The sequence below is a fragment of the Dryobates pubescens genome, chromosome 13 (assembly GCF_014839835.1).
Source record: "Dryobates pubescens isolate bDryPub1 chromosome 13, bDryPub1.pri, whole genome shotgun sequence".
Taxonomy (NCBI): Eukaryota; Metazoa; Chordata; class Aves; order Piciformes; family Picidae; genus Dryobates; species Dryobates pubescens.
The window spans coordinates 1394511-1416408 of record NC_071624.1 but is presented as its reverse complement, the minus strand read 5'-3'; the positions used below and the strand labels follow the sequence as shown (position 1 = coordinate 1416408).

The following is a 21898-nucleotide window of genomic DNA, read 5'->3' as shown; positions in this document are numbered from 1 at the left end:
AAGGATTCACTGAAGGAATTAGATCCTTGTGCCTCTTTGCCACAGGGCTGCTGAAGGTGTATTTGTGCTGCTAGGTTTCTTCACAGGGGACTGTGGTAGCCTGATTGGTACTGAGGCAAAGGAGGTTCCCCCTGACAGGCACCAGGAGCTGGGACAAGCAGCAGCTCTTTTTCTGTTAAAATGAGATTGTTGCTTTTTCTCTTCTGCACTAAGGATAAAAGACAGTACCCAACTGAATAAGGATTTCTTCTGGCCTAGAATTTGCCTTGAGTCTCCTGTACCTTCTTTGTTCTAGGGAAGGCATTAACCAGGACCTGGTTCGCTTAGCACCCTGCATCACCGAGCAGTTCATCGAGCTGCTGTGTCAGTACTCCCCAGACCAGGCTTTGGAGACACTTAAAGCTCTGGAATGCTGCAGACTGGAAGAAACCATCCAGGTAGGAAGCAAATGAGTAAGGAGAGGGGCTAGGGGAAGCATTCAGATCAGCTCCTGTCTCTTTAAAGTCCTGTAAAAGAACTTCGGTCCAGGCTCTGAATTAGTTCCTGGATACTCTCCCAATCCATTGGGACTCCACAAGGGCTTGTGGTGCTAGGAGGAGGGGCAGTGGTTTTAAGCTTGAGGAGGGGAGACTGAGACTGGAGATGAAGAAGAAATTCTTGGCAGTGAGGGTGGGGAGAGCCTGGCACAGGCTGCCCAGGGAGGCTGTGGCTGCCCCCTCCCTGGAGGTGTTGAGGGCCAGGCTGGATGAGGCCCTGGGCAGCCTGTGCTGGTGGGAGGGGTCCCTGCCCATGGCAGGGGGCTGGAGCTGGATGAGCTTTGAGCTCCCTTCCAGCCCAACCCATTCTAGGTTTTTATGACTCTATGAAAGCAAGGGCCAGGGGGTTTGGGAAGCAATAGTGCCAGCACTGAGGGAGTGACTGGATGTCACATCAGCAGCAGTCTGTCCTTTGATCTGGAGTTCTGTTTTTTATCTGGAAGGTTTGAGTGCTGGTGGTGGCCACAGGACAGGCTGAGAAATAAAGGCAGCAGAACTGTGGAACAGACATGAGACAGATGGTCAGCATGGCCCTGTGGAGGAACAGAGACTGGCAGCTTTCTGAACATTTACCTTGGGTTGTTTTGGTCTTTTCCTTTCAACTCAGATAACCCAGAAACATCAACTCCATGAGGCTTCTTCATATTTACTGGAGAAGAAGGGTGATATCCATGGTGCCTTTCTGGTTATGCTTGAGGTACAGTGTGCTGAAATCCTGAATGCTTCCAGGGCCTGCAAGGGAGCTACAAGAGAGCTGGGCAGGGGCTTTTGACAGGGTTTGTAGTGGCAGAACAATGGGGAATGGGTTGAAGCTTGAGGAGGGCTAATTTAGGCTATATCTAGACCATAGCTGTGAGGAGGAAGAAATTCTTGGCAGTGAAGGTGGGGAGAGCCTGGCACAGGCTGCCCAGGGAGGCTGTGGCTGCCTCCTGCCTGGAGGTGTTCAAGGCCAGGCTGGATGAGGCCCTGAGCAGCCTGTGCTGGTGGGAGGTGTCCCTGCCCATGGCAGGGGGCTGGAGCTGGATGAGCTTGAAGGTCCCTTCTAACCCAATTCATCCTATGGCTCTGTGGCATGCTGCCATGGCAAACTTGGCATATGTGGCATGCTGTGCCATCAGCATCATGCCCTGTCTTAAGATTTCATATTGCTTCAGAATTTCCCACTAAAATCCAAGGAAGCACAGGCAGCTGGAACCTCCCCAGTGGGGACAGGCTGGGAGAGTTGGGGCTGCTCAGCCTGGAGAGGAGAAGGCTCCAGGGAGACCTCAGAGCTGCATTTCAATATCTGCAGGGGACCTGCAGGCAGGCTGGGGAGGGACTGTTCAGAGGGGGCTGTGGGCAGAGGACAAGGGGAAATGGTTTGGAACTGGAGTAGGGCAGAGTTAGGTTGGACACCAGGAGGAAGTTCTGTGAACAAAAATATCACAGAATGTTTGGAAGGGACCTCTGAAGATCAAGTCCAACCCCCCTGCTAACACAGGTGACCCACAGCAGGTTGACCAGGATCATGAGATCCAGGGGGCTTGGAAGGTCTGCAGAGAAGGAGACTCCACAGCCTCTCTGGGCAGCCTGCTCCAGGCCTCCAGCACTCACACCAGAGAAGTTTCTCCTCATGTTGAGCTGGAGGCTCCTGGGTTCCATCGTGTGTCTAGTGCCCCTTGTCCCGTCACAGCACACCACTGGGCAGAGCCTGGCCCCTTCCTCCTGACACCCACCCCTCAGACACTGCTAGACATCAAGACCTGTGGAGGTGTCTGCCCAGCAGAGCACTCTGCTTGCCTTCAAGCACCTAGCAGCTGATAGGAGCTGCAGCTAAATTTTATTACTCAAGAACCATCTTGCAGCTCCTATTTTCCCTTCCCTGTTTGGAAAGACATTGATGCTATGTGAGCCCTGCTGGGGAAGAAGGTGAGGATGATCCTGTGTCACCTTTCAGAGCCACTTCCTTGCAGGGGCTGAGTTGTTCTGTTTCATGAGGCTCCCCATCCTGAGCTCTCTCTTCTGTTGCAGTGGCTGCAGAGCAGGTTGCTGCTGCTGACCCAGGCTGATGAAGGTAAGTTGCAGGGTACCTGCCCCTCTCTGTTCCAGAGGGAAGCAGGCAAGTCAGGGCATGTGCTTCCAGCTGCACCAGCAGCTCCTCTTGCAGTGACATTTGGCTGTTAGCTGGTGCTCAGGAGCCCATGGGGTGATGCTGCTGTTGCCTCTGGTCTTGGCAGGGATCTGCAGCAGGGTGTGTGGCTGGCATTTTCTGTGTGGGATGGGTACCCTGGTAGCTTTCCCTGGCCAGCCACAGGTTGCACATGGTGCAGAGTGGATGGAGAGGAGCCCTGAGGGAAAAGCCTTGGGGGTGTTGGTTGCAGAGCAGCTCTCCATCAAATGCATCCCAAACTGCTTCAGCAGACATTTGATGGGAATATTGCTGAGGCATCTGAAGCAGCTTTTTGTTTTGTAGCAAACTTCTCTTCTGCTTACAGAGAGCTAGTGCAAGCACAGGGCACTGGCCCAGGGCCCCTTGAGCACCTCATGGCAGGCAGAACCTGCAGTTGTTATTTTATGGTGTCCTAAACCACAGCTAAGGTCATCTTCATTCAAGTACCTAAAATGTTTGATGTGCCCCACTCATGGTGCTGGGCAGGAGAAAAATCAGGTCCTGGCCTGGTAATTGAATTGCTGACTGCAGTGAGCAGACTGCAGGTGAAGAGCATCTTAGAATAGAATAGAACAGAACAGAATAGAATAGAACAGAACAGAACAGAATAGAATAGAGTAGAATAGAATAGAACAGAACAGAATAGAACAGAATAGAATAGAGTAGAATAGAATAGAATAGAGTAGAATAGGACAGAACAGAATAGGACAGAACAGAATAGGACAGAACAGAATAGGACAGAACAGAATAGAATAGAACAGAATAGAATAGAACAGAATAGAATAGAGTAGAACAGAATAGAATAGAGTAGAACAGAACAGAACAGAATAGAACAGAACAGAATAGAACAGAACAGAACAGAATAGAACAGAACAGAATAGAATAGAACAGAACAGAATAGAGTAGAACAGAATAGAGTAGAACAGAATAGAGTAGAACAGAATAGAGTAGAACAGAATAGAGTAGAACAGAATAGAGTAGAACAGAATAGAGTAGAACAGAATAGAGTAGAACAGAATAGAGTAGAACAGAATAGAGTAGAACAGAATAGAGTAGAACAGAATAGAGTAGAACAGAATAGAGTAGAACAGAATAGAGTAGAACAGAATAGAGTAGAACAGAATAGAGTAGAACAGAATAGAGTAGAACAGAATAGAGTAGAACAGAATAGAGTAGAACAGAATAGAGTAGAACAGAATAGAGTAGAACAGAACAGAATAGAATAGAATAGAGTAGAACAGAACAGAATAGAACAGAACAGAATAGAACAGAACAGAATAGAACAGAATAGAATAGAACAGAATAGAATAGAACAGAATAGAATAGAGTAGAGTAGAATAGAATAGAACAGAATAGAATAGAACAGAACAGAGTAGAACAGAACAGAGTAGAACAGAATAGAGTAGAACAGAATAGAGTAGAACAGAATAGAGTAGAACAGAATAGAGTAGAACAGAATAGAGTAGAACAGAATAGAACAGAACAGAATAGAACAGAACAGAATAGAACAGAATAGAATAGAACAGAACAGAATAGAATAGAGTAGAACAGAACAGAATAGAATAGAACAGAATAGAATAGAACAGAATAGAATAGAGTAGAATAGAATAGCATAGAACAGGACAGAATAGAATAGAACAGAATAGAGTAGAACAGGACAGAATAGAATAGAGTAGGACAGAATAGAATAGAGTAGGATAGAATAGAATAGAGTAGGATAGAATAGAATAGAATAGAATAGAATAGAATAGAATAGGACAGAATAGGACAGAATAGAACAGAACAGAACAGAATAGAGTAGAATTAACTCTTTATTTTGCAGAGTGATTGGGAGGTAACATAGCTAATAATAATAATTGCAGTTTGGTTTCTTTCTCTCCCCAAACTCAGGCTCAGCTGAACTTCCCTTGCTAGAAAACATTGAAGATACCTTAATGAAAACAATTGACCTTTGCCAGAGAAATTCACACAGTTTAGACCAACAGCAGCAAGAGGTAAGGTAGTGAAAAAGCATCAACAAGCCCTCTGCACCTCCTGAAACCTCTTCATATGCTTCTCCCCAGCAGGAGAAGGACTCAGAGCTGCTGGGGAGAGGCCAGAGCAGGCCACAGAGATGCTGCCAGGGCTGGAGCAGCTCTGCTGTCAGCACAGGCTTAGGGGGCTGGGGCTGTGCAGCCTGCAGAGGAGAAGGCTCCAGGGGCACCTCAGAGCTGCCAGGACCTGAAGGGATCCTGCAGGAAGGCTGCAGAGAGACTTTTACTGAGGGGGTCTGAGCCAGGCCAAGGGGAAATGGTTTGGAGCTGAGGCAGAGCAGGGTTAGAGTGGAGCTGAGGAAGAAGTTGTTCAGCAGGAGGGAGCTGAGGCTCTGGCACAGGCTGCCCAGGGAGGCTGTGGCTGCCTCCTGCCTGAGGGTGCTCAGGGCCAGACTGGATGAGGCCCTGAGCAGCCTGGGCTGGTGGGAGGGGTCCCTGCCTGTGGGGAAGCTGGGACTGGAGGAACTTTCAGGTCCCTTCCGACCTGAGGCATTCTTTGATTCTAACACATTTCAGTTCCACTGCAGCCATGAGCAGTGAAGCTTTGGAGCTGGACTCTGACATGGGTCCCAGCTCATTTTCAGTACTGCTCTGTTCTTACTGGTTTGTATTTTTCTCATTCAATTCTTTCAGGCCCTCTGGTTTCCCCTGCTGGAAGCTATGATGTCCCCACAGAAACTACCTGGCTCCTCACAGTGTCAATACTCTGAATGTAAGTAATGGGACTTTAGTGACCCCAAGGACTAATGAGAGACTTGAGTGCTGTCTCTCCTGGGCTGAATGCTGAGAGGAAGAGCAGTTCTGATAGCTGCTGGATGCTCTGCTCCAGTAGCAGAGCTGAGCAGCAGCACTGAGCTCAGGTTGGCTGCTTGGCAGGCTGCAGCTCTCAGACACTTCTCTTTCAACCTTGCTGCAGCTTCCCCTGACAAGTTGGTTCATAGTCATGGATTCATAGAATGGGTTAGGCTGGAGGGGACCTTAAAGCTCATCCAGTTCTGACCCCATGCCACTGGCAGGGACACCTCCCACCAGCACAGGCTGCTCAGGGCCTCATCCAGCCTGGTCCTGAGCACCCCCAGACAGGAGGCAGCCACAGCCTCCCTGGGCAGCCTGTGCCAGTGTCTTCCCACCCTCACTCCCAAGAGTTTCTTCCTCATCTCCAGTCTCAATGTCCTCTCTCCCAACCTACAGGGGAGGTTCTCCAGTCCTCTGATCATTGTATGGCTTCCTCTGGACCTGCTCCAGCAGCTGCACATCCAGCCCTGTGCTGCAGAGTGCCTGCAGCTGTGTGTGCTTGAGGGGTACAGCATTGATAAGGAAGGATGATGGTGGTCATGCTGTCTTTCCTTCCAGTGACCATTAGCTACATCTGCACTCCTGGGATAGTCTTCCAGAGATCAGTGACCTCCTCCCTCAACTCACATTTGCCTCCACATTCAGAATCTTCCCTGCACTATCCTTTTTCATGAGCTAATGCCTGCAGCAAAGTAATCTGAAGTGATGCCAGAAAGGATGAGAGGATAATGGACCTGGGTCCTGCATAACTCTTTTGGGTTTGGTCCTCATATGCTGCCCAAACAGCTCAGTGCCCCACACAGACTGAACTGCTGGGTCCATGCATATCTAAATACTGGCTCCTGCTTTGGGGTGTTTGAGGTATAGGAACAAGTTTCATGCAAAGCTTCATACTGGGAAGTTGTGGAGGCAGGCTGAGGGAGCTGGGGATGTTCAGGCTGGAGAAGAGAAGGCTCCAGGGAGACCTCAGAGCAGCTTCCAGTACCTGAAGGGCTACAGGAAGGCTGCAGAGGGTGTGTTCCCAAAGGGCTGCAGTGACAGCACCAGGGGCAATGGCTTCAAACCAGAGCAGAGCAGATTGAGACTGGATGTGAGGAGCAAGCTCTGCCCCAGGAGGCTGCTGGAACACTGCAGCAGGCTGCCCAGGGAGGTGGTTGAGGCCCCAGCCCTGGAGCTATTCAAGGTGAGGCTGGACAGAGCTCTGGGCAGCCTGCTCCAGTGGAGGAGGTCCCTGCTGACTGCAGGGGGTTGGACTGGGTGAGCTCTGGAACCTTCCAGCCCAACCCAATTTCATAGTCTCTAACATGGATTGTGTTGGTAGCAGCAGCAGAGGTGGATGGCAGTGCTGCAGTGTGAGGCTCCCAATGCTGTAGGCAGGCTGTGGGAGGGCAGTGGAGAGGCATGGTGGTGTGGAGAGCTTTCAGAGGTACTTCCTGACCCAAAAGCTGGCACAGGAAACAGCACAGCCATTTGCAGAGGAGAGAACATCTCCTGAGTCCCAGGGGTTGCTCCCTGGTTGCTGCTTGAATGCTGGTGCACAGCCTGAGGCTTGGTGCTTGCTCTTGCAGCTCTGAAGAGCCTGACGATGCAGGTGCTGAACAGCATGGCTGCCTTCATCGCTCTGCCTGCAATCCTGCAGAGAATCCTACAGGTGAGTTCCTTTGCCCAGGTCACAGCACCACAGAATGCATCAGGTTGGAAGAGACCTTCAAGTCCCACACTGAAATTCAACACCAAACCATGGCCCCAAGTGCCGTGGCCACACTGCCTGAACCCCTCCAGGGCTGGGGGCTCCACCACCTCCCTGGGCAGCCTGTGCCAGGCTCTCCCTGCCCTCACTGGAAAGAATTTCTTCCTCCTCTCCAGTCTCAGTCCCTCCTCTCCCAGCTCAAAGCCATTGTTCCTCATCCTGGGGCTGTGGCTGCCTCCTGGAGGTGTTCAGGGCCAGGCTGGCTGAGGCCCTGAGCAACCTCTGCTGGTGGGAGGTGTCCCTGCCCATGGTGGGGGCTGGAACTGGATGCTCTTGAAGGTCCCTTCCAACCCAACCCATTCTGTGAGGTCCATTACTTTGCCTTTTCTGACCAGCAATTGTGGCACTCCAGGTTTAGTGCTCTGGTTCCTGCTTTAGATCAGACCTTCTGCAGATGGGAGCTCTGCACCCAAAATGCTTTGCTGAAGGGCACTGTGCAGAGGGCCGTGAGCAGGATCCACAGCTTTCACAGGAGACAGGCAGGCTCCTGGCAAGTCTTTGCAGTAATGATGATTTATGCTCTTGCTCATCCTTAATGATGCTGGAAGTTCATTACTGGATAGGAAATCTGCAGTAACCCTGTTAGCAGAGAGCCTGGGGGAATCCCCTTGAGCAGCTAGAAACCTTCCCTGTCATCAAGGATGTGACTGCTGGCTGCAGAGGGCTGAAAGCTGAGTGTCAATTCCCTTACACAGCTGTAATCCTCTCTGCATCTTTGGTGCCTGCAGAATGCAGAACTGCAAAAGCCAGATGCCTGCAACCTGCCTGTAGGGACCCAAAGCAGGGAAGGAAGGAACCAGTGACAGCCTGGGAGCATAAAGATCCAAAAAGCCTTGGCCCCCTTTTTCTTAGCCCTCCTTCGAGCCCTGCCTGGCTTTTGTTGGGGGATTGCTGGTCAGTTGGGCTGGGTTTGGGGTTTGTTTGGTGGCTGGGGTCCTGAGAGCTACCTCCCCTCCTTGGTTTCAATCAGGCCAATGAAAGACCCCAAAGCCACCCCAGCAAACACCTCCCTGTGCCACTGGAGCAGCATCCTGTAAACATCATCAGAGTTCCGTGGTGGCTGAGGGCCTTGCCCTCACAGACCCGCAGCTGGGTTTGGCTCCAGGGCTGGTGCCCAGTGCTGGGCTGGCAGGTTGCCCCTGCAGACTTGCTCTGATATTCCCTGGCTCAGTGGCTGTGGCTGCTTGGGTGGCTCCTCTGGGTGCCTGCAGTGTAACTTCCATGCTGCTTCAGCTGGCTTTGCCTCCTGCTTATCCTTTCTCTCTTTCGCTCCCAGTCCCAGCAGGGCATCAGCCTTGCTCCTGCCGCTTTCCTCACTCCTCTCCTCCACAGCTGTGCACCCAGTCCCTGCTTTCCCTCCCAGTCTCCCTTGTGTCTGCATTGTTTTTCTTCTCTCTAGGTCAGTTTCCTCTCTGTCTCTTGCCGGTGCATTTTCTGCCGGTGTCTTTGCCCATGCCACCAGTAAGCTTCTCTGGGTTTCTGGCAGGCTCCTCCCAGTGTCCTTCCACTGCCTCCCAGCAGGGCAAACCGGATTCTTCCAGGCCAAGTCAGGGGCTGTCAGTCCCTGGGATGTGTACTGCACAGAGCTGACCTCCCCTGTGCTCCTCTGAGGCTTTCCTGAAGGCTGTTCAGCTTCGGACCCCTCGCTGCAGGGACAGGGAGGTGCTGGAGCATGGCCAAAGAGCAGCCAAGCTGGTGAAAGGCCTTGAACACGGGGCTGAGGAGAGCTGAGGTTCCTTCAGGAGAGGCTGAGGGGAGAGCTCCTTGCTCTCTACAGCTCCCCCAAAGGAGGCTGGAGCCAGGTGGGGGTTGGGCTCTTCTCACTTGCACCAAGTGACAGGACAAAAGGAGATGGCCTCAAGCTGGAGGGGAGATTCAGGTTGGATAGTAGGAACAAATTCTTCTGCTGTGGTGGTGGGATGCAGACTGTGCAGCCCAGCAGCAGTTCTGTTTCTGTGCCCCTCCCCAGACTGGCATCAGTGAGGCACACTGGTGCCTGTGGTCAGGCCAGGTCATGGAACCATAGAGCTGTTGGGTTGGAAGAGACCTTTGAGATCACCAAGTCCAAACACTCCCAGAGCTCACAGCCCCCCACTGCTGCTGAGCCACTGCACCATGTCCCTCAGCACCACAGCCAGGGCTTTTGAGCACCTCCAGGGGTGGGGACTCCAGCAGCTCCCTGCAGGCCCCTGGAGCAGTTGGTGGCAAGTGCCAGCTGATGCCTCCTGTGCCACTGCAGGCTGCTCTCTGCTGCTTTCCTCTCCATTCCTCACATGCAGTCTCCACTCTGCTCCTGCATCTCCTGAATGAAATGCCCAAGGTCACTTCTGAAGCCTTTTGACCCAGGCACAGCAATTAGTGTAGTATTCAGTAATGAATGACTGTTGATGCTGTCAGTAATCAGTGGATGTTGTCAGCTCCTCGGTTTTGCTCATTACCAATTTTCTCCTCCATGGTTCTGCTGTCCTTGTGCATCTGCAGCACCTTTAAATCTAAGCCTTCCATTTGCAGTACCCCTGGGAAGCGAAAGAGAAAGGACTTGTAGAAGCCTGGGTGGTCACATCCTGGGATTCAGCTGCAGCTCTTCTTTTCTTCCTGCAGGATCCAGTTTATGGAAGAGGGAAACTTGGAGACATTCAAGGCCTCGTCCTGGGAATGCTGGACACCTTTAACTATGAGCAAGTAAGCTGCCTCCCTGCTCTGGCAGAGGCAGTGCTGCCAGCTGGCCAGGCTGCTGCTCCCTCTGCTTTGCCATCTCCCTCTGCTGGGATGCAGTGGTTGGGGTGTGCCTGGAGCAGGGAGGGGATGAGTTTGTGTTGCTCACAGATGGCCAGGGAAGGCACTGGCGGGGCTGTGGGCAGCGTGGCTGGGGCTCAGCAGTGTTCAGGGTGCTGCTCCTCTCCAGCTCACCCTGCAGCTGGGCATTCAAAGGCACAAGCCCAGCATCTTTGGACTTCTGGTGGAGGTTTAAAGAAGGGCTTTCTAAATGAGTGACCTCTTCTGCCTCTTCCCCGTGGTGATGCTGCAGTGCTTTTGTCACCTGAGGACATGGCAGCTGTATCTCACTCCTGCCTCTGTCCAGTGCCAGACTGCAGGCAGTCTCCAGGCTTTGTTGTCACAGAATCACAGAGTGGCAGGGGTTGGAAGGGACCTCTGGAGATGATCCAGTGCAAGCCCTGCCCAGCTGGTGTTCTGCAGAATTGATCTGCAGGGAGTTTCTGCAGCCTGTGGATGATGAGGTGAGCTGGTTCCTCTGCCTGTTGTCTTCCACACAGACCCTTCTGGAGACAACTACCAGCCTTCTGAACCATGATCTCCACTGGTCCCTGTGTAACCTGAGAGCTTCTGTCACTAGAGGGCTTACCCCGAAGCAGGATTACTGCTGCATTTGTCTGCAGCAGTACAAGAGGAGGCAAGAAACTGCTGATGAAATCATTGTGTTCAGGTACAGTTAAGGGGCAGGGGCACAGCTGCACTTGTGGCAGTGATTTTAAAAGGAGAAACAAACCAACCAACCCCAGATCCCCAAACTGAAGCCAAACCAAACGAAAAAGCTCTGCTCTGAGACCTGCACAGCTGAGCAGACACATCCCTGTGTCCCTGCTACCTTGCTGGGCTGGCTCATCAGCCCTCTCAGAGTCATCCTCCTTCTCTGCCTCTGCTGCAGAGAGTGGCCTTGAGTCCTGAGAGCTGCTGAGCATGCCAGCATGTCTGCCTGCTCTGCACTGGTGCAGGTGCAGCACCCTGGGGTTGTACATCCCAGACCTCCAGCAGCCCTCACCGTGTGCTCTGGTGGCAGCCCTGTTGCCCTGGCTGTGGCCAGGTGGCTCTTAGGACAAGCTGATGAGAACTGTTCTGACCTGGCTCAGAAAGAGGACATCTGCTGTTGTTCTCTGGAGTCTGGGGAGGCTGCAGGAGGGTGTGGAGGTAGGAAGGGAGCACACCCACTGCTGAGCTGTGCTTGCAGAGAAGCAGCCTTGGTTTTACTGCCCAATACTGTCCCTCCAAGGGTCAGAGCTGTCAGGCTGTGACTGTGCTCTCCAGCACCCAGCAGAATTCTTCTCTCCACAGCTGTGGCCACTTGTACCATTCACTGTGCCTGCTGAGTAAAGAGTGTGGGACAGTAGCTAAGGGCCTGATGAGGTGGATGTGCTACAAATGCAACTCAAGCAACAAGGGAGCAAAGCTGAGCGAGAGCTTCTCCGAGCTGAGAAAAGGCAGTGCAGCATCCTTGGTACAGGTAAGCTTTGTCAGGTGGCTTCTCTTCAAGCAGTGCTTAGAGACTTCATCTCTTTGCTCCCTCTTGGGCCTTTGCTTCCAGACAAACCATGCTGCAGCTGTCTCAGGCAGCAGTATCAGAGCTGACTGAGCACGTGTCAATGCCCTGTGGGGCTCAGAATTGTGTTCATCCAGAAGGTCTGGGAGCTCCTTGCCAGCAAGAGGGGAATCACAGCCTGGCAGGGGCTGGAAGGGACCTCTGGAGATCATCCAGTCCGAGCTCCTGCCAGGGCAGGGCACCCAGGGCAGGGCACCCAGAACTCATCCAGGAGGGTTGGAAAGGCTCCAGAGGAGACTCCACAACCTCTCTGGGCAGCCTGCTCCAGTCCAGCACCCTCACACCAAAGAAACTTCTCCTCATGCTGAGGTGGCACCTCTTGTGTTCTTGCCAGCATCCATAGTTCCTTCTCCTGTCACTGGGCACCCCTGAAGAGAGCCTGGCACCTTCATCCTGACAGCCAGCCCTGCATGAGGAGCTAGAGCTGCTGCCCACGGTGACCCCTGATGGGGGTTTGCTCCTCGCTGCACACAGGGCGGTGTTTTTCCCCTTGCCAAACCAGAGCCATTCAATCTTGCCTTGCACTTCTGCAGTGCTGCTTTGGTTTTCTTCTAGCAGATCATTTCCATTTCTGCCACATCAGTTCCCATCCAAAGGCAGCTGACAGCATTGGGCATCTTCCAGCAGCTTCTGTATGAACAAAAACATCTTCCTGCTGGAAGGGAGCTGTGTGGGGAAGGGAGTCCCTGAGGAGTGCAGGGAGCACAATACCATCCTTGCAGTCAGACTGGGTGAGTCCCTGATGTGGTGACAGAGAGAAGCTTGCCCAGGAGCTTGTGAGTCAGCTGTGGTCCCAGCAGCCTGCTGAAAAGCTCAGCACCTCGTGTCCCAGCAGCCTGCTTCCGTGCAGCCTGGACCCTGGCTCTGTGCTTGCCCAGGGCCAGCAGCCCCACATTTCCCCCTCTGCAGTTTTGCTCCACAGTTGTGTGTGAAATCAGCCTGACAGCTCCAACAGCTCCAGGCAAAGGTAGCTGCTGAGCTGCAGTCACCATTGAAGTGCCTGACATTTCATACCAGTGCCTGGGAATGTGGGCATCACTGCACTTCTCACAAGCTGCTCTCTTGGAGCCCTTCCCTGTCTGCCCTGTCACACCAGTCTGCACATAACCTATGGCAGAAGGAAGTGGAAGATGCTCCACAGGAGTGATCTGGGCCAGGAGGAGAAGACTCAGAGAATGGGTTGGATTGGAAGGGTCTTTAAAGGTCATCCAGCTCCAAGCCCCTGCCATGGGCAGGGACACCTCCCACCAGCCCAGGCTGCTCAGGGCCTCATCCAGCCTGGCCTTCAACACTGGAGGAGGCAGCCACAGCCTCCCTGGGCAGCCTGTGCCAGGCTCTCCCCACCCTCACTCTCAACAATTTCTTCCTCCTCTGTGAAAAGCATCCCCAGTTCTCCTGGAGCCCCTTCAGCTACTGGAAGCTGCTCTGAGGTCTCCCTGGAGCCTTCTCTTCTCCAGGTTGAACAGCCCCAGCTCTTGTAGCCTTCCCTGATCCATCAATAAAAGTGGGGGGCTGGCTGGGACTCACAGGAGATGTGCAGGCACTGGATGTGCAAGAGAAGGGCTTGCAGCTTGGATCATCTCTCACTAGCTGGCAGCTGTCCATGCCAGACCATCTGAGGGGGCTGGGTGCTTCCCTGCTGCTTGCCATGTGCTCCTGGCAGAGAAGCCCTTGGCTCCCTGCTGTGCACCCAGCCAGCCCAGCAGAGCTTGGCTCTGGCTCAGCAGAGCCCCAGCACTACTTCCAGCCCCCCCACCTCTTCCTTCTGGTGCCTCAGATACCCTGCAAGTTTGGGATGTTCCTCATACATTTAGATGGTGCTGCTGAAGTGCTGTCCTTGCCTGTGCTTACACTGGTGTGTGGCAGGGCCCTAGAGAGCTGCAGCTGTTTTGACTTGGCACAAGGCTGTCAGACCCCCAGCTTCTCCAGGGACCTTCTTTGCTCACCAGCTGCTGCTCAGTGCTGTTCACTGACCCCATGAGGTGATGGTTCCTCTGGCCAGGCAGAGGGCTGCCCCACAGAGCAGACCTCTTCTGGGGTAGCACTGGGGCCGTAAAGTGATGGCTATGGCTATTGCCTGGCTCCAGTGGCTGCCCCCAGCTCTGAGCCACATCCTTGTGCTCCTGTGGGGTTCCTCTGGCTCCAAGACAGCTGTGGTCATGGGGCTCTGGTGCTGCCCAGGGGCAGGAGGGATTTCTTTCTCTCACAAGGTTTGTTCAGCCCTTTGGTGCTGCAGCTGCCTGGTGAAAGCTTCTCTGCTTTCCCTCTCCCTGCACTGGCAGCAGGCAGCCCCCAGGCTCTAGCTCTCAGGCTGCTCTTGCTTCCTTCCTTCCAGCTGGTGCCTCTGCCAAGCTGGAACAGAAAATCCCAGAGGAAAGTGACACTAAGGCAGTGCTGCTTCCAGCCCTGCCTTCCCTACCCCCTGGAGAGGCAGCTCCAAAGCTTCCATGGCATTTGGAGGATGGCCTGTGCAGAAGGAGGGGTTTTTTTTTGCAACCACTTTGAAGACCCTGAAAACTTTGTGTGTCCCTTGGCAGAGTCCCCTGTGCTGAGTGCTTTTCCCACAGTGAGCTGCAGCTTAGGTATTTATTTTCTTAGCAGGCAGATTCCTACTGAGAAATGCCACTGAGCATCTGGAGGTTGTTCCACAGCACCCATTCTGCTCTGCTGGAGCAGAGGCTGCCAGCTTGTGCTGTGCAGTGGCACTGAGTCAGATGGGAGCTGACAGCCCAGCAGGCTCTGCTGGCTCTGGCCCTGCTTGGTGTGCTTGGCCTCTGTATAAGCTGCCTGGAAACTGGGGAGGGGGAGAGGCCACAAGCTGCACCCTGGTGGGGGCTGGGGATGGCACTTCCTGACCTGCCCCAGCCATGGGGAATGGGGAGAGAAGGCCACAAGGCCTTTGGTGCTCTGTTAGCCCTGAGCCTGGCTGTCTCCCCAGGGGTCATCTTCTGGCTCTGCACTGATCCTCTTTGTGTCCTCCTGACCTTGCATCATGCCATACATGAGTGTGGCCAGCAGCTCAAGGGAGCTTCTCCTCCTGCTCTGCTGAGTCCTCACCTGCAATGCTGCATCCAGTCCTGGGCTCTCCAGTTCCAGAGGGACAAGGAACTGCTGGAGAGAGTCCAGCACAGAGCCACTGAGCTGCTGAGGGGCCTGGAGCAGCTCTGATCCGAGGAGAGGCTGAGAGCTGGGGGTGGTTAGCCTGGGGCAGAGGAGGCTGAAGGGGATCTCAGTGGCTGAGAACCAGGAGGATGGAGCCAGACTCTTCTCAGTGGTGTCCAGTGACAGGACAAGGGGCAGTGGACACAAAGTGGAGCACAGGAGGCTCTGTGTAAATGTAAGGACAAATTTCTTCCCTTTGAGAGCGGCAGAGCCCTGGAGCAGGCTGCCCAGAGAGGTTGTGCAGTCTCCTTTGGAGGCATTCCAAACCTGCCTGGATTTGTTCCTGTGTGACTCACTCTGGGTCATCCTGCTCTGGCAGGGGGGGTGGATTAGATGACCTTCAGAGGTCCCTTCTAAGCCCTAGCATTGTGTGAGACTGTGAAAGCAAGGGGGGCTGTGTGTGTGCTGGGGCTCAGTCCCATTTAAAGCTGGCAGTGCTGGTTTGGGCACTGTGATGTTTGAAGGTGGCTGAGGTGTGTTAGGCTCCTGCCTGAATGTGAGTGAGGGGCTCCTGATGCCCGAGTTACTGATCCCCACAAGCAGTGTGCCTCCTTGCAGGGGGCTGGTTTGTGCCTTCCATGCCAGCCTCTGCAACAGGGGCTGGGGAGAGGCAGAGTCTTGGCTCTGGGGCTGCAGGCTCTGCAGGGAACACCACGAAGCCCTCAGGTGCCATGCTCTGCCAGCTCTGTGGCTGAGAGCTGGGAGGGCACTGTGCTCAGGGCTGTCCAGATGGCAAGTGTGTTTCATTCAGGAGTGTAATCCTGTCAGGCTACACCAGGATGGACAATGAACTCGATCCACAGTTAATCCAGTTTGTCAGACTCTACCTTTAAGCTCTGTGCTGCAGCCTGCCCCCAGCATCCCTCTTTGTGACAGCCTTCATCCAGCCCCCAGCTCCCTGGCCAGCTTCTGCCTGTGAGCTGTTGCTACCTTAGAATCATGAAATGGTGGTGTTGGAAGGGACCTCTGGAGATCCTCCCAGGGAGCAGAGCCCAGCCCCCAGCTGGCTGCAGCCTCCTCTCAGGAGCTGCAGAGAGCAATGAGGTCTCCCTCAGCCTCCTCTGCTCCAGGCTGAACACCCCCAGGGCCCTCAGCTGCTCCTCCCCAGCCCTGTTCCCCAGACCCTTCCCCAGCTCTGCTGCCCTTCTCTGGCCCTGCTCCAGCTCCTCAATGTCCTTCTTGGAGTGGGAAACTGAACCCAGTGTTTGAGATGTGGCCTCAGCAGTGCTGGGCACAGTCCCTGCCCTGCTCCTGCTGCCTGGGCAGCTGCTCAGTTCCTTAGCTCTGGAGTTGGCTTTGGCTGCAGATTCCATAACTGCCTGAGCAATGCACAGGAAGTCCACATGAGGACAATCTGTACCCTTGGCTCAGCAGCAGCACAGCTGCACTCTGCCACGTCCTGTTGTCCCAAGCTTTGGAAACAAAAGGGGTTCAGTGAGAAGAAATCAGAGTGTGGAGTCCTAGCTAGCAGGTGTAAAGGACTGGCACCATGGCATTGGAGAGACCTCTAGAGCTCAGCTGGTCCAAGCCCCCTGGCACACCTGAGAACACACAACAGATTTCAAGAGAGTGAGTTGAAAGCCATGGTGCTCTCCAGCTCATCCTCAGGAGCTATTTGCCCTCAAGAGTGGTGATTCTGGGTGCTGAACTGAGCCCAGCTCTCATCTCCAGGTGCTGCCAGCCTTCCCCCCAAGCCTGCTGCATTCCAGGTGCCTCACCTGCTGAGCCCTGCTGTGCAGGGGGGTCTGGTCCTGGTGCTGGGCTGATGAACCCTGAGCAGCGTTCCCCCTGCGCTGGCAGGCAGCAGTGGGAGGCCAAGGGAGTGTTGCAGCAGTGCCTGCTGGAAGCTGAAGCTGCCAGGCATCCCAGCTGGCAGAGGGGAGCTTGCTCCTGCAGTTCAGCTAGGTTCAGCTGCAGCCAAGAGACATCTGCCCCTGCCAGCCTGCTCCTGAGGAGCTGAGAGCCAGGGCTGGGGTGCAGACCAGGATGGCAGATCACTGCTGCTGAGGGAGGCTGCTCTGTGCTGGGCACTGCTGGGGCAGTGCTTCTGGTTACATGCAGGCAGCAGGGCCTGGTTTGCCTGCTCTTGCCTCCCCCTGAGGTACCAGCTGCTGCTGCACCCAAGCAGGAGCTGGCAGGGCCTGGAAGTGCTGTGAACACAGCTGGTCCTTACCCTGTGGAAGAGCTTGCCTCAGGTTTACAAGAACTGGCCCAGCCCTGGTTCAGCTCATCTGGGATCCCTTAAGGACCTCAAGTGTCCAGCTGCAGGGGTGGAAGAAGGGCAGCTTCACCTGGGAGAGCAGGAAAAATGCATCTCCTGGGGCAGGGTGGTGCTGAATGCTCTGACTGACCTCGGAATGTGTTTGTGGAAGGCCTGGCTTTGGGAGGCAGCATTTAGGTGGATCTCTTGGCATGACTGTCGGTGGTGCCTCTGCCTCCAGATGCTCTGGGATCTGCTTTGCTTAGGCACTGGCTGCTGGTGGATTCTGTAGCTGTAAATGAGAGATAATTGCAGGCTCAGGAGGGCTGTGTGGGGACTACCAGAGGGGGTGGAATGTGTGCAAGCAAAATACGCAGCAGGGATCAGCATTCCAGCAGTGCTCTGCGAGACCTGGAAACCAAAAAGGAGTTCTCCTTCCTGCTGGCCAAGCTCCTCAAGCAGGGAAGTTGTCTCTTGGGTCCTGCATCAGTTCCCTCCAAAGGGACTTAGGGCTTGGCTTGGGAGGTCTCGGGGGTACCGAACCGCTCTGTTCTGAGCTAGGCAGTCCCGAGCTGCCTGGCCCTGCAGCAGCACTGGGAGCAGGGAGTGAGCTGACTGCGTGCCACAGGTGCCTGAGGCTGGTGAAGGACTCTGAGAGTCTCCCTGCAGCCCCTGAGTGCAAAGATGCCTTTAGTGACAGGGTTGGACAGGAGAAGGCCTGGCAGCAGTGTTCCCATGGCAACAAGGAGCTGCCTGCAGCCCCGCAGCAGCCTGCAGCCCGGGCGGGCGGATGGCTCCGCACGCCTGCTGGGCAGCCAGCAGAGGAGGGGAGGCCAACTGTGTGGCATTGTCCTGGTCCTTGACCGCCTGTGCCACAGCAGCTGTGCAGGGCAGCTTTTCCTTGGGCTGTGCTTTGGTGTTTCCAAGGGAGGAGGAGCTGCGGCAGCCTTGGCAGCGCCTGTGCGGGCAGAGTCGCCGCCCGGCCTGGCACCTGGGCACGAGGGCTGGTGGCCGTGGTGCTGCTGGGCTGACAGGCAGCCTCAGGGAGCTTGCAGGGCTTAATGATTCTGGGGGTCTCCATGTTGGGCCTGATCTGTTGCCAGAGTCTCAAGGGGGTGCAATGTCAGCCCCCCCGGCAGGGCTGCAGCACTCGGGGGCAGCAGCCCTTGGGCAGTGCCTTCTGGGGGCAGTGTTTGAGGGTGAGCACCGACGGCTCCTGAGAGACAGACCCCCAGGCACCGCAGTGCCAGGCTGCTGCTCAGGAGGGGGCGTCCTCCCAGGCTCCTCTCGCGGCTCCCTGGTGCTGCTCTCTCCTTTGGGATGTGAGCAGCAGCGTTCAGGGGAGAGAGGCTGCGGTGTGATGAGGTGGAACAGGCCTGGGAGGAGCTGCGCTGCTGTCCCTGCGGCGTGGGGATGCTGCCTTTGGCAGCAGCTGGAGCACGCATGCAGCCCTTGCATTAGTGCTCCTGCTGCAGGCTCTGGGCTCTCTCTCTGCAGCTGGCTGCCCTCACCCACAGCTCTGTAACTGCCCCAGCACCACTGCTGGGGTAATGCCTTAGTGCTGCAGTGCTGGGCAGCCCCCAGGCTCTGCTCTGAGTCCCCTTCTACCCCCCCTTCACCCCTCACTTCCCACCTTCTAGCCTGTAGCAGCTTACTGGGGAGAGCAGGGGCCCAGCACAGAGCCTGGGCAGGGCTGCTGGAGGAGAGACCTTTGGGAGAGGATGAGGGCAGCCTGGGGGAGCTGCTGCCTGGGGAGAGCCTGGCAGGGGCTGCTCCTCCCCACTGGCTGCAGGGCAGTTTCCCCATCCTTTGCCTTCTCTCTTTGTGCCTCTTCTTTTCTCCTTTTTTCTTCTCCCCTCTCATTTTCTTTCCCCTTCCCTTTTTCTTCCCCCTGCCTTTTTCTTTTCCTCCCTCTTTTTTTCCCCTCCCCTTTTCCTTCCCTCCCACCCTTTTTTTCTTTCCCCTCCATCTTCCCCCCCCCTTTTTTTCTTTCTCTGCCTCTCCTGTCTCTCTTCTCTGTAGCTCAGTTCTGTTTGTCTGCCATTAGCTACAGGATCTCAGATGGGCTCTCTGGTTTTCCCCCAAACAAAGGCTGGCACACATTGGCTGCAAGCCAGAGGAAAGACAGCAAAGGAAGCCCCTGAAGAAGCTGTGGAGCAGCTGCTCCAGGCCCGAGGACAGGAGCAGGGCTGGACCTGTGTGTGCCTGAGCATGCTGTGTGCTGTCTGTAACCTCCTCCCTCTTTCCCAGGCGAGCTCCGAGGCGTTGGACCCTCAGCAGCTCCAAGCCTTTGACCAGCTCTGCCGGCTCAACCGCGGCGCCTCCAGGGTATGTCCCCCCTGGGCCCTGTCTGCTTCAGGCTGGGGGGCAGTGGTCCAGCCAGACACTGGCACTGGCAGCATGGGGCTTTGGTCCCTGGCAGCCAGCTGTGCTCTGTGACTGTGGAGCTGTGTTCTGTGGGTGATGCTGTCTGGGTTTTGCCTTGCAGCTGGCTCTGCTGACAGAGCTCTCTCGTGGCCATGGCAGTGAGAAGCCCTTCAGCATTTCCCACGGGGACCTGGCCACCAGCAGTGTCTTCCAGAACGAGAACTTCCAGCTCCACCTGGCTCCCCCTCCCCTGGCTGAGGACTAATGCTGCTGCCTGCAGCCTGAGCAGGGCCACGGCTGCCTCCTCCCCTGCACGCTGCCTTCCCTGGGCTGTGCCACGCTGGCTCCGGCTGGCTGCCGGAGGGCTCGTAGCTGTGGGTGATGTCCCAGCCCTGCCACCACCTCTCACTGACCCAAGGTAGCTGTGGGGCAGCCATGAACTCTGGAGGCAAACCCAAAGGTGCCACAGCTCTGGGCCACCTGCACTGATCTGACCTGCAGGCTCACACCACTGGTGGAGGCTTTGCCAAACAAGTGGGGGGGCTGTGCCCCACTGGAGCAGTGTGGCCTGGGGCTGCCCAGAGCCCATCTCTGAGGCTGCTGTGTTGGTGGGTGGGTGGCTGGGTACCACAGCTGAGCTTTAGCTGCTAGAAAAAGCAGTCCCCCTGCCAAGGCCCAGCCCTTGGTCTCGGGGCAGCAGCCATGGGGGCTGAGGGCACGGAAGAGGCAAACCTGGAAGAGGCTGAAGAGTACAGAACAGAGGAGAGCAGAGTGCCCTGCACACGGCCTGCTCCTGCAGACTGCCATTAAAAAGGTCCCTGGTGGAAGTATCCTGGGTGAGCTGTGCACATGGGCAGCGGGCAAGGGGTGCTGGCAGCACAGCTGGCTGCTGGCAGCTGCCACTGCACTCTGCCAGAGTGCACCTTGTCAGCAGGGGGAAGCACAGACCTCCCCTCCTGCCTTGTGCCCGTGCTGGGGCGGGTGTGTAAGCAATGTGCTGCAGGCCTGGTGGGGCTGCAGCAGGGAGAGGGTTTGTGAGATGCCCACTGATGATCAGAGAGGTCTGGCACTCCTAAGCTCAACCCAGTGTGTTGCAGTGCCATGCTGGGCAGTCTGCCCTCCTGGTGGCTCCTCCATCCCTGCTCACTCACCTGCAGTGGTGGTTCTCTGCTGTCCCCTCTGGCCTGTGGAACACCCTCCAGACCCTCCCCTCGCCTTGTGTGGTAGTGCTCTGGTGAGTGTTACCTTGCCCTGTTCATTTTGCCATCCCCCTTGGGTGTTTTGGGGTGCCAGGAAGAGCACAGCACCAGGTGGATGTTGCCCTCCACACCCAGCAGTGATGCCCAGAGCTGGTGGCTGGTCCCTGCAGAGCTCACATTGAAAGGTGGCACACAGGGCAGTGCTGCTGTCCCAGGAGCACAAGGGCAGTGGCTGTGCACCCTGGGGCCTGGCATGCCCAGCGTGCTGCCCTTCTTCCCTCTGAAGAACTACAGGATGGGGCCTCAGAATGGTGCCAGTCTGCAGCCACAGGTGAACCTGGACAGAGGAGAGTCAGGGGGCTGCAGCCAGCTGAACTGGGGCTGTTCAGCCTAAAGAGAAGGCTCCAGAGAGACCTCAGAGCTGCATTTCAGTCTCTGCAGGGGACCTGCAGGCAGGCTGGGCAGGGACTGCTCAGAAGGGGCTGGGGGGACAGGACCAGGGGCAGTGGTTTGGGACAGGACCAGGGGCAGTGGTTTGGAACTGGAGCAGGGCAGGGTCAGGTTGGACACCAGGAGGAAGCTCTGCACAGGGAGGCTGGGGAGAGCCTGGCACAGGCTGCCCAGGGAGGGGGCTGAGGCTCCATCCCTGCAGCCATCCAAGCTCAGCCTGGAGGGGTCCCTGGGGCTGCAGGGGTTGGACAGGATGCCCTTGGAGGGTCCCTTCCAGCCTACTGCAAGGTGTGAGCTCTGCCAGACAGCAGCAGCCTGGGCCTGCAGCGCTTCCCTGCCAGGAGTGGGGCAGTTCTCCAGACCAGTGAGACCTGGGCCGTGTGGCTGCCCACCAGCCCCAGTACTTAGCCAGTGGCCAGCCCTGGGGGGCCTGGTGCACTCCCCTGGATATTCTGTTTCTCTGCCCAGCACTGGGCAGGGGGTGAGGTGTTCTGCCTGCCTGTGAGGGATTCTGCTGGCACTGGCAGACGTTTCTGTGGTGTGGATGCAGAGAGCAGGACCAGCCAGGTGAGTCGTTCAGCATTTTATTCCAGAGGACATGAACACAGCCTCCTCCTGCCTGCCTGGAGCAGGAGCCCAGGGCACGTCTCTTGCAGCACAACAAAGGAACCAGGGCTGTGGGGGGGGCTGTTTCTGAGCTGGGGGTGTGATGGGGCATGGGGAGAAACCTGCCCCTGTGCTGGCTGCTGAAAACTGCCCAGAACCAACCCTGGCCCATGCCAGGCTGCTCCACCGATGCCTCCCTGGGACAAGAGAAGGGAGAGGCAGCTCATTGTGCTTAAGACATCTGAACAAATCCTGGGTAGGAGACACTCTCAGCCTGTGAATATTGCTAATTACTTAGGGTTAGGAAAGGGACCT

General features: G+C 55.7%; 1 protein-coding gene across 1 annotated transcript in view; it reads left to right on the top strand.

Annotated features, from left to right (window-relative positions):
• The window catches only part of VPS8 (VPS8 subunit of CORVET complex), a 71041-nt gene extending 50897 nt beyond the window's left edge, over positions 1 to 20144 (top strand). The window contains exons 37-47 of the mRNA XM_054166471.1: positions 296 to 437; positions 1144 to 1233; positions 2547 to 2589; positions 4576 to 4679; positions 5352 to 5430; positions 7082 to 7164; positions 9865 to 9945; positions 10539 to 10708; positions 11335 to 11503; positions 19212 to 19289; positions 19450 to 20144. Of these exons, the coding sequence (XP_054022446.1) occupies positions 296 to 437; positions 1144 to 1233; positions 2547 to 2589; positions 4576 to 4679; positions 5352 to 5430; positions 7082 to 7164; positions 9865 to 9945; positions 10539 to 10708; positions 11335 to 11503; positions 19212 to 19289; positions 19450 to 19593 (1183 nt within the window). The 3' untranslated portion in view covers positions 19594 to 20144. The remainder of the gene's footprint in view (positions 1 to 295; positions 438 to 1143; positions 1234 to 2546; positions 2590 to 4575; positions 4680 to 5351; positions 5431 to 7081; positions 7165 to 9864; positions 9946 to 10538; positions 10709 to 11334; positions 11504 to 19211; positions 19290 to 19449) is intronic.
• The last annotated feature ends 1754 nt before the right edge of the window (positions 20145 to 21898 follow it).